Raw genomic sequence first — 13,981 nt, forward strand, 5'->3', positions numbered from 1 at the left:
GAGGTGAACTCCGACAACACCACGGCCTTGGCGTACATCTCCAAGCAAGGAGGGACTCATTCGATGACGTTGTACGAGATCGCAAGGGACCTCCTCACCTGGTCAAGAGATCGAAACATATCCCTAGTAACGAGGTTCATTCAAGGCGACATGAATGTCATGGCAGACCGCCTCAGCCGGAAGGGTCAAATCATCCCAACAGAGTGGACCCTTCTCAAGAATGTTTGCAACAGACTATGGGCCTTATGGGGTCAGCCTACCATAGATCTGTTCGCAACCTCGATGACCAAGAGGCTCCCAATTTATTGCTCACCGATTCCGGACCCAGCAGCAGTTCACATAGATGCCTTCCTTCTGGATTGGTCCCATCTAGACCTTTATGCGTTCCCCCCCCCCGTTCAAGATTGTCAACAGAGTACTGCAGAAGTTCGCCTCTCACGAAGGGACAAGGTTGACGTTGGTTGCTCCCCTCTGGCCCGCGAGAGAATGGTTCACCGAGGTACTGCAATGGCTAGTAGACGTTCCCAGAACACTTCCTCTAAGAGTGGACCTTCTGCGTCAGCCGCATGTAAAGAAGGTACACCCAAGCCTCCACGCTCTTCGTCTGACTGCCTTCAGACTATCGAAAGACTCTCGAGAGCTAGAGGCTTTTCGAAGGAGGCAGCCAGAGCGATTGCTAGAGCAAGGAGGACATCCACTCTCAAAGTCTACCAGTCGAAGTGGGAAGTCTTCCGAAGCTGGTGCAAGTCGAAATCAGTATCCTCAACCAGTACCTCTGTAACTCAGATAGCTGACTTCCTTTTATACCTAAGGAAGGAAAGATCCCTTTCAGCTCCCACGATCAAAGGTTACAGAAGCATGTTGGCAGCAGTCTTCCGTCACAGAGGCTTAGATCTTTCCAACAACAAAGATCTACAGGACCTCCTTAAGTCTTTTGAGACCTCGAAGGAGCGTCGGTTGGCCACACCAGGCTGGAACTTAGACGTGGTACTGAGGTTCCTTATGTCAGCAAGGTTCGAACCACTTCAATCAGCCTCTTTTAAAGATCTCACTTTGAAGACTCTTTTCCTCGTCTGCTTAGCAACAGCTAAAAGAGTCAGTGAGATACACGCCTTCAGCAGGAACATTGGATTTACATCTGAAACGGCTACATGTTCCTTACAGCTTGGTTTTTTAGCCAAAAACGAACTTCCTTCTCGTCCTTGGCCCAAATCGTTCGATATTCCAAGCCTTGCTAATTTGGTTGGAAATGAACAAGAAAGAGTACTATGCCCTGTAAGAGCTCTTAAGTACTATTTGAGACGTACTAAACCATTACGTGGACAGTCAGAAGCTTTATGGTGCGCCATTAAGAAACCTTCTTTACCTATGTCGAAGAATGCAGTTTCTTATTATATCAGACTTTTGATTCGAGAAGCTCATTCCCATCTGAATGAGGAGGACCATGCTTTGCTGAAGGTAAGGACACATGAAGTTAGAGCTGTCGCGACTTCAGTGGCCTTTAAACAAAACAGATCTCTGCAGAGTGTAATGGATGCAACCTATTGGAGAAGCAAGTCAGTGTTCGCATCATTTTACCTTAAAGATGTCCAGTCTCTTTACGAGAACTGCTACACCCTGGGACCATTCGTAGCAGCGAGTGCAGTAGTGGGTGAGGGCTCAACCACTACATTCCCATAATCCCATAACCTTTTTAATCTTTCTCTTGAAATGTTTTTTATTGTTGTTTTTTGGGTTGTCCGGAAGGCTAAGAAGCCTTTCGCATCCTGGTTGATTTGGCGGGTGGTCAAATTCTTTCTTGAGAAGCGCCTAGATTAGAGGTTTTGATGAGGTCCTTTAGTATGGGTTGCAACCCTTGATACTTCAGCTCCTAGGAGTCGCTCAGCATCCTATGAGGATCGCGAGGCTTAGTAAGGAAGACGTACTTAAAAAGGCAGAGTAATGGTTCAAGTCGATTTCCTTACCAGGTACTTATTAATTTTGTTTGTTATTTTGAATAACTGCTAAAATGAAATACGAAATACTTAGCTCTTAATGTTAACATATATGCTGGTCTCTACCCACCCCCCTGGGTGTGAATCAGCTATATGATCACCGGGTAAGTTTAATATTGAAAAATGTTATTTTCATTAGTAAAATAAATTTTTGAGTATACTTACCCGGTGATCATAAATTAAAGGACCCACCCTTCCTTCCCAATAGAGACCCAGTGGACCGAGGAGAAAATTGGGTCTGTGTTGACATGGAGTACTTGAGTACCTACTCGACAGATGGCGCTGTTGATGTACACCCCCACCTGTATAGCGATCGCTGGCGTATTTCGTCCTTAGGTTTTTCTGTCGGGCAGCAGAGCTGACAGCTATATGATCACCGGGTAAGTATATTCAAAAATTTATTTTACTAATGAAAATAACATATTATGTTAAACTATGTAGTAATGATAATACATAAAAGTATTTTTGACACTCAACACAGGTCAACCTTCTCTAGAGACATTTAATCGCAGGAGCACCACCTTTTGACTGTATTGGCAGTCAAATGAAACACATCTTAGGTGTCAAATGACATCACCATTGCTGTGATTTGTTGATGAAAGGCCAGGATCCCTTTATCTGTCTCCTCTAAGAGCAAATATGACCTTGTAACATTTCTCTTATCAGAACACTAAGTAAAAGACTGCAATTACTCCTCTGGGACAATATTATTATAATTATAAAACTTATGTAATGTGCAGTAGGATAGCCTTATTTAGGGTACTTTATATAATCATAAAATGTATGTGATATGCAGTAAGATAGCTTTTTTTTTTTTTTTTTTTTTTTGACAAGTTTGGTTTTTTCCCACAGTTCAGCATTTCGCAAGGCTCCAACATGGACATGATGTCAAGATCTTTTTCACACATTTCATCTTATTCCACTGGTCTCTCTCCGGCTATGTCTCAGTCATTATCCCATCAGTTAGACATTTTAGGTACGGAACCAGAGTCCTTTAGATGGGGTGACGGCCAACACTGGGATGAAACACGTCCTCCTCTAACTCTAAGAGAGGCAAGTATTGCACGAATTTTTGGTGTATCTTTGTGAATAACAATCACGCTTGGTTTGGTTTTCATGATATGTGTTTTAAGCTATCAAAATGAATTTTATTGTATTTGATAAATGTGATATTCTGTACCTTGTTTCGTTTCTTTCCGTTACACCTAATACAGTACTCGATAAACTGTTTTAGCATGGATGTAGTGTTTAGCAATGAAAGATAACTTAAACTCTTTACAGTACAGTTTTTATCTTCAGCAGATTATTTATGCCTGGTTTCTTAATGCCCAATAGGTTGTTAGTCGGTTAAGAACATGCTTAGAAGATATTCAAGGCCAATTTCCTCAACTCAACACTTTAGAAGAAGCTGTCTTAGAACTTGATGACATGTGCAAAGTAAGTAACATATGTGATTATTATAGTAAAAATTTCACAGAAATAAAAGAGTATTTTTTAGTACTATAAGCGATTCAATACATGTTTTTTCTGACTGGAGTTATGGATTAAAGATTATGTAGTTTGCCTTAGAAATTGACCCTACCATTTGCTTGTATGTTTATTCTGTTGTATCCTGTTCAATTATAATCACATAAATTTCAGATCATTTGCAGTGGGACCAACACAGATTGTGTGATGTCAGAAGTAGCTGTAATAATAAAGCATTTTTTAGTATAATTTCCAAATAATGATATCTGTTAAGTTGCTAATATATTAGCTTGCGTAAGAATTTTTTTCACAAGCAGATTCATTCTTTTTCCAGAACTGCCGGAGCAGGAGAGATAGCAATACATCTGAAATTAGTTTATCCGTTGAATCTGCATTGGAATGCTTCGATTTCTTGAACGCAGAGTGTGACGATGACTTTGAGGATGATAATCCTGATGTAAGTATTATAAGAATGTTTGGTATGAGTTATAGTATCAGGTGAAAAGGTGTTGGATTCAGTATTAGGTGAAAATCCTTTTTCTACATTGCTATTAAGTTTCATCCCCTCATGAGTATTTATTAATAAGTTTTTCCAACCGAGATACGCAAGATATTACATGAAGTGACTTCAATTTATTGTGATTTACCGCTGAACTAGTATTAAATAATTTAAGTATTGTACATATTTAGTTAAGGGCTTTTAGATTACCTGTATCTTTCCTTAACTATTTTGCCTCCTTCAACATTTGGAATTCAGCAATATGAATATGAACATTAGGGAAAGTTCATAGAAATGAACAGAATTTTTGTAATAAAATGAATTATTTCTTTACTCCTCTAATACTCGTATGCATGCCTCCCCACTGAATAGTGATGTCAGGAGGCTATTGAACTATTCGACTTTGAGACGAAAAAGAAACGTTATGGCTTATCCACAAGCAATATAGCCGCACACTACCGTACAATCTCAGTACTCCACTAGTGGGGCCCGGCTATTTCAAAGAATGAAAATGGGAAATAATTTAGTTTTAGAGTAGGCATTGACATTTATTAATAAAATACTATTTTTATTAGTTTATTGTAAAGTTAATTACATAATCATGGAATCAGTTTGCCCATAAGTTGTTGTTAATCTATGTCATTCTGTACTTTGGATTTCATAATATGTATAGGTTTGTATCTATCCTTAATATTCTTCATGCCCCTGGTACTTTTTACTTAAGGAAAAATGCATTTTGAATGTGTATTTCTTTTAGATTATTCTTTTTTTCTGTGTTTGAGTTCACAGAGCTAATGTATCGTGTAAATTCCTTAATTCTCTATCATTTTACTTTTTTTCTCAAACAGGAATGCGAAGAGAAACGAAACAAAGAAGCAATGATAGTTATAACTCCAGCTTTGCCTGACACCTCTCATTCCCTTGTTACCAGTGCTTCACAGTTAGACTCATTCCTCTACATCCATCTCAGGCATGCCCTTCAACTTTTGCAGGTTAGTAAATAAAGGTATCTTAAGTCCCCAGTCAATAGACGTAGGAGGAGATGATGATGAGGAAGTCCCCAAAATAGACTTAGATCTTGTTCAGTTTGTGTTTTGCTAAGATTTCTATTTTTCCCTTAATAAGAATCTTTTGACCACTCTTGTGGAAGTTTACTGGTAATTACTTTGCATAATATCTTGATTTATAGATACATTTTGGGCGTCTTTTATGGTGACCCTTTAATTTTGGCACACTTGAGCAAGTGAAAAATAGAATTTAGAAAAATTGTATTGCCATACTCTCCTCACAAGATATGAGAATTTTTTTTTATAAAATACAACTGTACAGGAGAGAGAGAGAGAGAGAGAGAGAGAGAGAGAGAGAGAGAGAGAGAGAGAGAGAGAGAGAGAGAGAGAGAGAGAAATCCGGGATGGTGAGTGAGGGTGAATGTTACTGAATGTTGAGGATAATAGGGAGGCAGATATAATTGCTGTTGCAGGTGTTGAGGTGCCAGTGATGGGAGATGAGAATGAGAGAGAGATTACAATAGATGAAGTGAGGAGAGCACTAGATGAAACGAGAGTAGGAAAAGCGTCTGGTATGGATGGTGTGAGAGCTGAGATGTTGAAGGAGGGGGGTGTGACTGTACTTGAATGGTTGGTGAGATTGTTTAATATGTGTTTTGTGTTGTCAATGGTACCAGTAGATTGGGTTGTGCATGTATTGTACCACTATATAAGGGTAAGGGAGATGTGTATGAGTGTTGTAATTCAAGGGGTATTAGTTTGTTAAGCGTAGTTGGAAAAGTGTATGGTGGAGTAATGATTAATAGGATTAAGGATAAAACAGAGAATGCAATCTTGGAAGTACAGGGTGGTTTTAGAAGAGGTAGGGGTTGTATGAATCAGATTTTTACAGTAAGGCAGATATGCGAGAAATATTTAGCAAAAGGTAAGGAGGTGTATGTTGGATCTGGAGAAAGCGTATGATAGAGTTGATAGGGAAGCAATGTGAAATGTGATGAGGTTATATGGAGTTGGTGGAAGGTTGTAGCAAGCAGTGAAAAGTTTCTACAAAGGTAGTAAAGCATGTGTTAGGATAGGAAATGAAGTGAGTGATTGGTTTCCGGTGAGAGTGGGCCTGAGACAGGGATGTGTGATGTCACCGTGGTTGTTTAACTTGTATGTTGATGGAGTGGTGAGAGAGGTGAATGCTCGAGTGCTTGGACGAGGTTTAAAACTGGTAGACGTGAATGACCGTGAATGGGAGGTAAATCAGTTGTTGTTTGCAGATGATACTGTACTGGTTGCAGACGAGGAAGAGAAGCTTGGCCATTTAGTGACAGAATTTGGAAGTGTGTGTGAGAGAAGGAAGTTGAGAGTTAATGTGGGTAAGAGTAAGGTTATGAGATGTACGAGAAGGGAAGGTGGTGCAAGGTTGAATGTCATGTTGAATGGAGAGTTACTTGAGGAGGTGGATCAGTTTAAGTACTTGGGGTCTGTTGTTGCAGCAAATGGTGGAGTGGAAGCAGATGTACGTCAGAGAGTGAATGAAGGTTGCAAAGGGGTGGGGGCAGTTAAGGGAGTAGTAAAAAATAGAGGGTTGGGCATGAATGTAAAGAGAGTTCTATATGAGAAAGTGATTGTACCAACTGTGATGTATGGATCGGAGTTGTGGGGAATGAAAGTGATGGAGAGACAGAAATTGAAAGTTGTTAAGATGAAGTGTCTACGGAGTATGACTGGTGTATCTCGAGTAGATAGGGTTAGGAACGAAGTAGTAAGAGTGAGAACGGGTGTAAGAAATGAGTTAGCAGCTAGAGTGGATATGAATGTGTTGAGGTGGTTTGGCCATGTTGAGAGAATGGAAAATGGCTGTCTGCTAAAGAAGGTGATGAATGCAAGAGTTGATGGGAGAAGTACAAGAGGAAGGCCAAGGTTTGGGTGGATGGATGGAGTGAAGGAAGCTCTGGGTGATAAGAGGATAGATGTGAGAGAGGCAAGAGAGCGTGCTAGAAATAGGAATGACTGGCGAGCGATTGTGACGCAGTTCCGGTAGGCCCTGCTGTTGCCTCCGATGCCTTAAATGACCGCGGAGGTAGCAGCAGTAGGGGATTCAGCATTATGAAGCTTCATCTGTGGTGGATAATGTGGGAGGGTGGGCTGTGTCACCCTAGCAGTACCAGCTGAACTCGGTCGAGTCCCTTGTTAGGCTGGAGGAACATAGAGAGTAGAGGTCCCCTTTTTGTTTTGTTTCAGTTGTTGATGTCGGCTACCCCCCAAAATTGGGGGAAGTGCCTTGGTATATATATGTATGTACAACTGTACAGCAATTAGACAAGTTATGTTATAATTGGGAATTAAAAATTGGGACATGATAAAGTTAAAAGAAATAGGACAGGTAAGTAGGAAGAAGCAATAGGAAATGGGTGAAAATTAAAAGTCTAAAAGCACTGTAAAGAATCTAGATTTCATTTTATCATGTGCCAAGCCAGGATCATTGTTAGTAGTATCTGAATTGAGGATAAAATATATGCAGTACAAAAAAATTAATAGTTTGATATTCACTATATATAATGTTGTATTTGTATATGCTAATTATGGTCAAGATAGGTCAAAAACTAATATATTCTATACTGTAAATGCAAGTTGAGGCATGTTATATTATTGCAAATATTTTCTCCAAATAAAATTTTTGAATGAGTGCTCAAATTTTTTTAAAATCATTTCATAATAGATTTGCTCATAAATATTCTAAAAAATATTTATTTCAGCACCTTGGTTCATTTGGGCCTTTACGAACTAAAGAGCGGCAGTCCATAAAGCTGTTGGAAGAAGAAGGAAGACTAGTTGCAGGAATTCTCACTCATCGACACAACTTTGATAGCTTGAAACCCCAGCATTTGATTACTGTTCCTCATGTACAGGTATGTTTGGTCGCTGCTTTTATCAAGTTGAATGCTTATAAAAAATTTTAAATTTTGAGTCAAGAGGGTTGTAATACTCGTAGGTAAATTTAGTCTGATGAAATCTACTGTAAAATTCTAAAAATAAATGCATGGGGTCTTTAAATTTATTATGTAATATTCTGTGCTGAAAATTTTCTTAGAAATGACGGTTTCATTAAACTACCTCAAGTAAACATGAACTCCTAGATACCTGAGACTAAAGAGAGTGGCATCTTGAAATGTGACAGAAAGGTTACATAAGCAAGCAAATAAATAGTTAGGTAATAGGCAATCCTCAGAATTTTCTGCCATAGTAGAGCACTTCATACCTTGACTAAATTTGCCCTAAATGCATCTATCCTTTTTACTGGATGCTCCAGGAATGGGAAGGCAAAGAGGAACAAACCTGATGTTGTATTTTAGCATGATTAAGCTTAACTGTGTGGTGCAGATGATATTGTCCTCAGGTTGATGATTATAATCTTCAAAAATTTTTTCATGCAATCTTCATCATCTGTAACTTGTTGTTTATGGAGTCAAGATGCCATTTGAAAGGTTTTCTTTTAGTCGGTAGTGTGGAAATAGCTATCTGTTTTAATTTACACCCAAATAAGTAAGCTAGGTTGTCTGTAATTCAACAAAAAAGGTCCTAGCTTTCTAGTAAAGTCTTGACTGAATCATTGGCTTGTGTATGTTCAAATTCTTTGATTCAGTCGTCATTACAGTATATACCAGGACATCTAGTTTGCTGAGTTTTAGCTGTGTTGCAACACTTCCATGAGATCTAAAAATGGCAGAACAAGTTTTTAATAAATTGTAAGACTCTGAACTAGAATTTGTGACATGAAAACTAAGAATAAAGATATTTTTAGAAGACCAAAGCCACTGCAACATAATAAATAGCAGCACATAGATAAAGAGATTGTTCATGTCATTTTTGAGGATCAGCAATTTTGACCAGAGACAGGATAAACTGGTTTAAGAATGACACTTCCTCTTTAGATTTTCCATTAAGATGGTGAGGTGATTAAAAAGCTTTAAATGCTTCAATGGGAGAGATAAAAGCAGCTCTGTAGCATGTTTTACAAACTCCTTAAAATAGCTGTAGGGAATTGGTGTGAATGGTGGCATAAACCTCTAAGCTGTCCCATGATTGCAGTATCACATCCATATCCCTATCTTGACGTCCAGCTAATATTAACAGTATACCATGATCATGATGAAGAGTGATTTTGCATACAGGTCAACTAAAGGGATCTCCTACATTTGCCAAATCTTGCAAGTTTCCAACAGGTGGATCTTGAGGTTTGAGTTAAGGAGGTCTGAGACTGTTTTCAAGCTCCTGGAACAAATTTCGGTATGCTTGAAATATTGCACTATGAAGAGATAACAGAAGAACTATGATGACTCAGAGACTTCTCTGATAGTTTTCTTTCTTTATTATTGAACTGAAGTTGTTCAGTTCTTGATATTTGTTGCTGTTGTGAACTTAGGGTTTAAAAAAACACACTGGGTGACAGTTGGGTCCTGTGTCCATAAAGTAGAGGAATTGCCTGTTATGAATCACATAAACTGTCCAGTGCTCTGCTCTAATCTATTTCCAAGAATTCAACGATTTATCACTGAAAGGGAAAATAGAACCTCATCTTTTGGAGGGGGTTAGTGCAGTTGTTTCTGCCTACAGCAGGAGTCTTACAATAGCCACAACACATCAAGGAAAGACACCTGGTGCGGGGGGGGGGGGGGGGGTGTTTAGCACCTTTAATGCACATCACAGTTGGCTGTAGGGATCACTCAAGGTGGTTTGCAGCATCCCTTTAGCCCTTGGCTTTCCCCAGTTTTTAGCCTTCTACTATACTGTACCTCTATTTACTCTTCCATTATTTTTTGCAACCTCATTTAAACTTTCATTTCACAGTACAACAGCATTTTTTCCTCTAGAGGATTCTGGCACTGAATGAGGTCCCAGGCCGCGGTGCTAGCTTGTTAGACCATATGGCCAAATTCATAAATCCCATCTATAAAGTGAAGAGCCGATGGCCAAGTATAGTTACTTGTTAATCTCTCTTTGAGTTACATAGAATACTTGATAAGGTGAGCTAGAAAGCAGTCCTCAGAGTATGCTGGTGTATGTAAAGGTAGAGATATTAAAGTTAGCTACAAAGATGGGAGTGGATTGGATTTACGAATTTGGACTTGGTAGCCCAAAGCAAGGGCCCTGTGAGGCCATTTTACACTGAATTGCAACTTGGGGAAGACCCAGCAATTTTACTATGAAGCAAAAGTTAGAAGATCTTAGACAATAAGGAAGGCAGGAAGTAGGAATGGAAGTAAAGTAAGGTTCAAGGATATAAAGGATATGCACAACCGGAGCTTCTGTCTTGAATAGTAAAAGTTGGTATGATTGGGATTTGGTTGTAGGGAAGTAAAACAACACGATTAATGTAGGAGTTATGAACAGAATCACCTAGCTTTAGCTATCTATCAGCTTGGATTAATTATATGCTTTTATTTTGTTAGAGAATTTTATTTAGAAGAAATCTTTACGGATACAAATACTTTCCACGGTAGGGTGACTGATCTTGTCCAGAAATCAAATGCATTTTTATCTGATTATACGTCTAAAATGTAGTACAGTACAAACTGCTAAATTTATTTAAAACAGAATTGATAATGCATGTTTATTTTAAACCTAATTGCTTCTTTATGCCTACCATAGGGTTAAAAAAAATCATAACAGGCTGTAATTCCTGTTGTTACCTATTTGAGGCAGGTATAATTACTGTACAGTACATGAATACATTGGCATATTTATATTTATCAGTTAAAATACAACAGATGAAAGATGTAATGGTCCTCTTTTTCAGGTACTTTGGGATTCTGTAGCAGGCGGTGATGACTGGTGTGTTCCTGGTCAGGCAGTAGTTTCCGGTCTCCAACAAGTAGTATCGTCATTAGTCGATCCTTCTGTCCCAGGGCTAGCAAGAAGAGGTAAGGGTTTTGAACTATGCCTACTGTAGTTCCATCTATACAAGGATGTACAGTATGACTAATAAGGGCTTTTTGAAATACACTACTTTTCTACACAGTTAATTCTATTGTTTCAGAAAGCTTTATTTTAGCAAAGGCTAGCCTTATTTATTATATATTGTATGATGACATTAGTTTTTGTTATACAGTATTAGGAATTAAATGCCAATATTCTCCTTTTGTGGTAGCTAAGAAATTCTTGTAAATCTTGGTTCAGAGCAATATTTCACACCTAACCTACCCTGTATCAAACCATAACCGAACTCCTCTAGAGGTAACTAGTGGTTTTAATGAACGTGTCACTAGTCTAGTAATTCATGGTATAAACCAGATCCGAGTTCCTCTCGCAGTCTCAAATTCTGCTTTTACTTTGCCCTTCTACAATGATAACCTTGATCTCCCACACTTTTAACCAAGCTTTTAGACACCTAGAATTTGCAAGGCTTAAAACTTAGATGGTAGCCTGGCTCCTTTAATCTCTCCTCTTGATGTAAAAGTAACGTACAGTACCTCCAAATCTGAATTTATCCCTTGTGTGCTGAGATATTGATTTAGATATTGTATTTTTTCTCTGGTGAAATAAGCACTCTTTATTTCTTGTCATTCCCATGTTTACCATGGTTTGGCTAATGTTAAACAAGTTCATGAATTACAAAGTGTAATAATGGAGTCAAGTCTGGAATTGAATTTAAATTTAAGACCATATTTAAGGAGTGGAAGGTTATTAGGATGCAGACTGCCTACTCGTACTTCTGCGTCGCTCTCTAGTTGTCTTATAGGACCACCAAGATTGCAATATTACCTGCAAGGGTTTGGCAGCAGAAGGGTCTGAAGTGAGAGGCTTTCAAATCAGTACTGTACTGTTCAGTGAACTTTCGGAACCTTTACTGAAAGAAACACTATTAACATTAGATTCGACTTGGGGAGCTAGGTTTGGTTTGGCAGTGGAGTAGGACTAGAAATACTGCTTTTCTTCTGAACTTAACAAAGGAAATTAATGTGTCAGTTCATGAAGCTCATCACTACTGAAAGTTGGCGGACTACATGAAGTGTGTAAAGGTGGCGGAACATTATTGTCATCCTCGATTTAAATAACTAGCCTAGTCTTCCGTGGCTTTTCCCTTGAACTATCATAGTTTGCTTTTGTGCTTTTAACTGCTAATTTGATCAACAACCATTGAAACATTTTTTCTATGAGAGGTACCTTGAGGGAAAAGCACTTCACAATGGTTATTTAAATCACAGTACGTATTGTCCCCCGACATAATTCACAAGGGAAATATGGTTCATGGTCTCCCAGAAACCCGTGCACTCTCAATGCAGTAATTGCTAACAAAAACAGGGGAAAATATCGTAATATGAACAATCTGGTGTGTATAAATATAATAAATGAGTTTTTTTCTTTTTATACTAGGATGACACACTAGCGTGTCAACAGTTGCTTTTGGGGAGTGTTGACCTTCTGATAAATGGCTAAATCTGTAGGTAACAAAAATACTATATAGGCTTAACATGAACTTTTAGGTTCTTTTACAAACTGTAACTGTATTTCCTAAATTTTTTGCTTACTCTAATCCATAAATTACGATTATCATTCAGTTTTAGGTTTAACAACAAAATTCGTCTTCTAAAGAGTAACCCAAGAAAGAAATCATTTTAGCAATGTTGCTGGCAAGTAAATAAATTAGAGGCCACAGAAGGTCCTCAACTTATAAACTTAATTGGTTCCAAGAAACTGTTTGTAAGTCCAACTTTGTTAAATTTTGGTCTAGGGTAGGCCTAACCTGAATACCATGCCTATGATTTCCAGCTACAGTCAACAAATAGTCAGGTTTCATATGAAATAGATATCAGGTTATTACAAATGGTGTTTTCCTTACTCTATTCAATGATATATTGTTTTATTACAGTATTTGTTTATCTTATCTGTTATTTACTGTTGGATTTGTGTCTGTATCTCCGAATGTTTGTATGTCAAGGACCTTCTACTACAGAGCAGTTTTCCTCATCTTAACCCTTTTACCCCCAAAGGACGTACTGGTACGTTTTGCAAAACTCATCCCTATACCCCCATGGACGTACCGGTACATCCTTGCAAAAAACTGCTATTTACAAATTTTTTTTGCATATTTTTGATAATTTTTTTTAGAAACTTGAGGCATTTTCCAAGAGAATGAGACCAACCTGACCTCTCTATGATGAAAATTAAGGCTGTTAGAGCAATTTAAAAAAAATATATACTGCAAAATGTGCTTGAAAAAAAATAACCCCTGGGGGTTAAGGGTTGGAAAGTTCCAAATAGCCTGGGGGTAAAAGAGTTAATATTCTAAGCACAAACCTATTCTTCATTTACCTAGGTAATAATAATGTTTATAACTTTGGCCAGGTAATTTGTTGTTCAAAATATTTGTCAAGTGTTTAATTTTAGAGTCCATGTAAATTGAGATGTGTGTTTTATTCAAAATTAATAGATATTACCTGAAATTTTATTTGTTATGTTGGATTAATACAGTATTTGATATTAAATTTTTCAGTTTTGGAAGAGATTGTTCGGGCAATGACAGACAGTGAGGAGTATGATGGAAATTCTATGGTAACAGTAGGACATTTTCTTCATCATCTACATAGACCCCTCCAGCACACCGTCCCTTCAACTGCTCAAAGTCTCATAATTGCTGATGATCTCTTGTCGGCTAATCCTGCAAAGTAAGGATGATTGAAAAGTAAAATACACTACTTATATGAAAGACATTTGGACAAAATTGACATCATTTGAAATTATGCTAACAGAAGGCAATTTATTATTATTACTTTTCCTTCTTACTTATCACTTGATCCCATATCACTCACTCACTCACTAAATCCCGTCCGGAATTCTCCGGGTTGGGTCCTGCATATAGCATATGATCCCATATAGCTAGCTGTTTAATAACTTCAGTAACTTTATTCCTATTATATTTGAGCCTTTCACTTAAGAACCACATTTTTGCATTTTCAAAGTTTAGAAGATAGTAAATATGTACACTACTTTGAATAGTAAAAATGAGAATTAAAGCATTTTTG

The 13,981-nt window shown here is 38.0% G+C and overlaps 1 protein-coding gene and 1 long non-coding RNA gene across 4 annotated transcripts in view; one reads left to right on the forward strand and one right to left on the reverse strand.

Annotated features, from left to right (window-relative positions):
• LOC137624428 (rho family-interacting cell polarization regulator 2-like) overlaps positions 1-13,981 on the forward strand; it is a 319,758-nt gene that overhangs the window by 298,396 nt on the left and 7,381 nt on the right. For all 3 annotated transcript variants that reach the window (XM_068355180.1, XM_068355177.1, XM_068355179.1), the window contains 7 exons: positions 2,847-3,047; positions 3,330-3,431; positions 3,796-3,918; positions 4,809-4,952; positions 7,715-7,867; positions 10,756-10,879; positions 13,453-13,624. In XM_068355180.1, the coding sequence (XP_068211281.1) occupies positions 2,847-3,047; positions 3,330-3,431; positions 3,796-3,918; positions 4,809-4,952; positions 7,715-7,867; positions 10,756-10,879; positions 13,453-13,624 (1,019 nt within the window). The remainder of the gene's footprint in view (positions 1-2,846; positions 3,048-3,329; positions 3,432-3,795; positions 3,919-4,808; positions 4,953-7,714; positions 7,868-10,755; positions 10,880-13,452; positions 13,625-13,981) is intronic.
• The window catches only part of LOC137624430 (uncharacterized), a 179,224-nt gene continuing 175,656 nt past the window's right edge, over positions 10,414-13,981 (reverse strand). The window contains exons 5-6 of the long non-coding RNA XR_011040730.1: positions 13,397-13,617; positions 10,414-10,866 (exon numbers count right to left, since the gene is read on the reverse strand). This is a non-coding gene — a long non-coding RNA (uncharacterized lncRNA). The remainder of the gene's footprint in view (positions 10,867-13,396; positions 13,618-13,981) is intronic.

This window comes from Palaemon carinicauda, chromosome 31 (genome assembly GCF_036898095.1).
Source record: "Palaemon carinicauda isolate YSFRI2023 chromosome 31, ASM3689809v2, whole genome shotgun sequence".
NCBI classification, from domain to species: domain Eukaryota; kingdom Metazoa; phylum Arthropoda; class Malacostraca; order Decapoda; family Palaemonidae; genus Palaemon; species Palaemon carinicauda.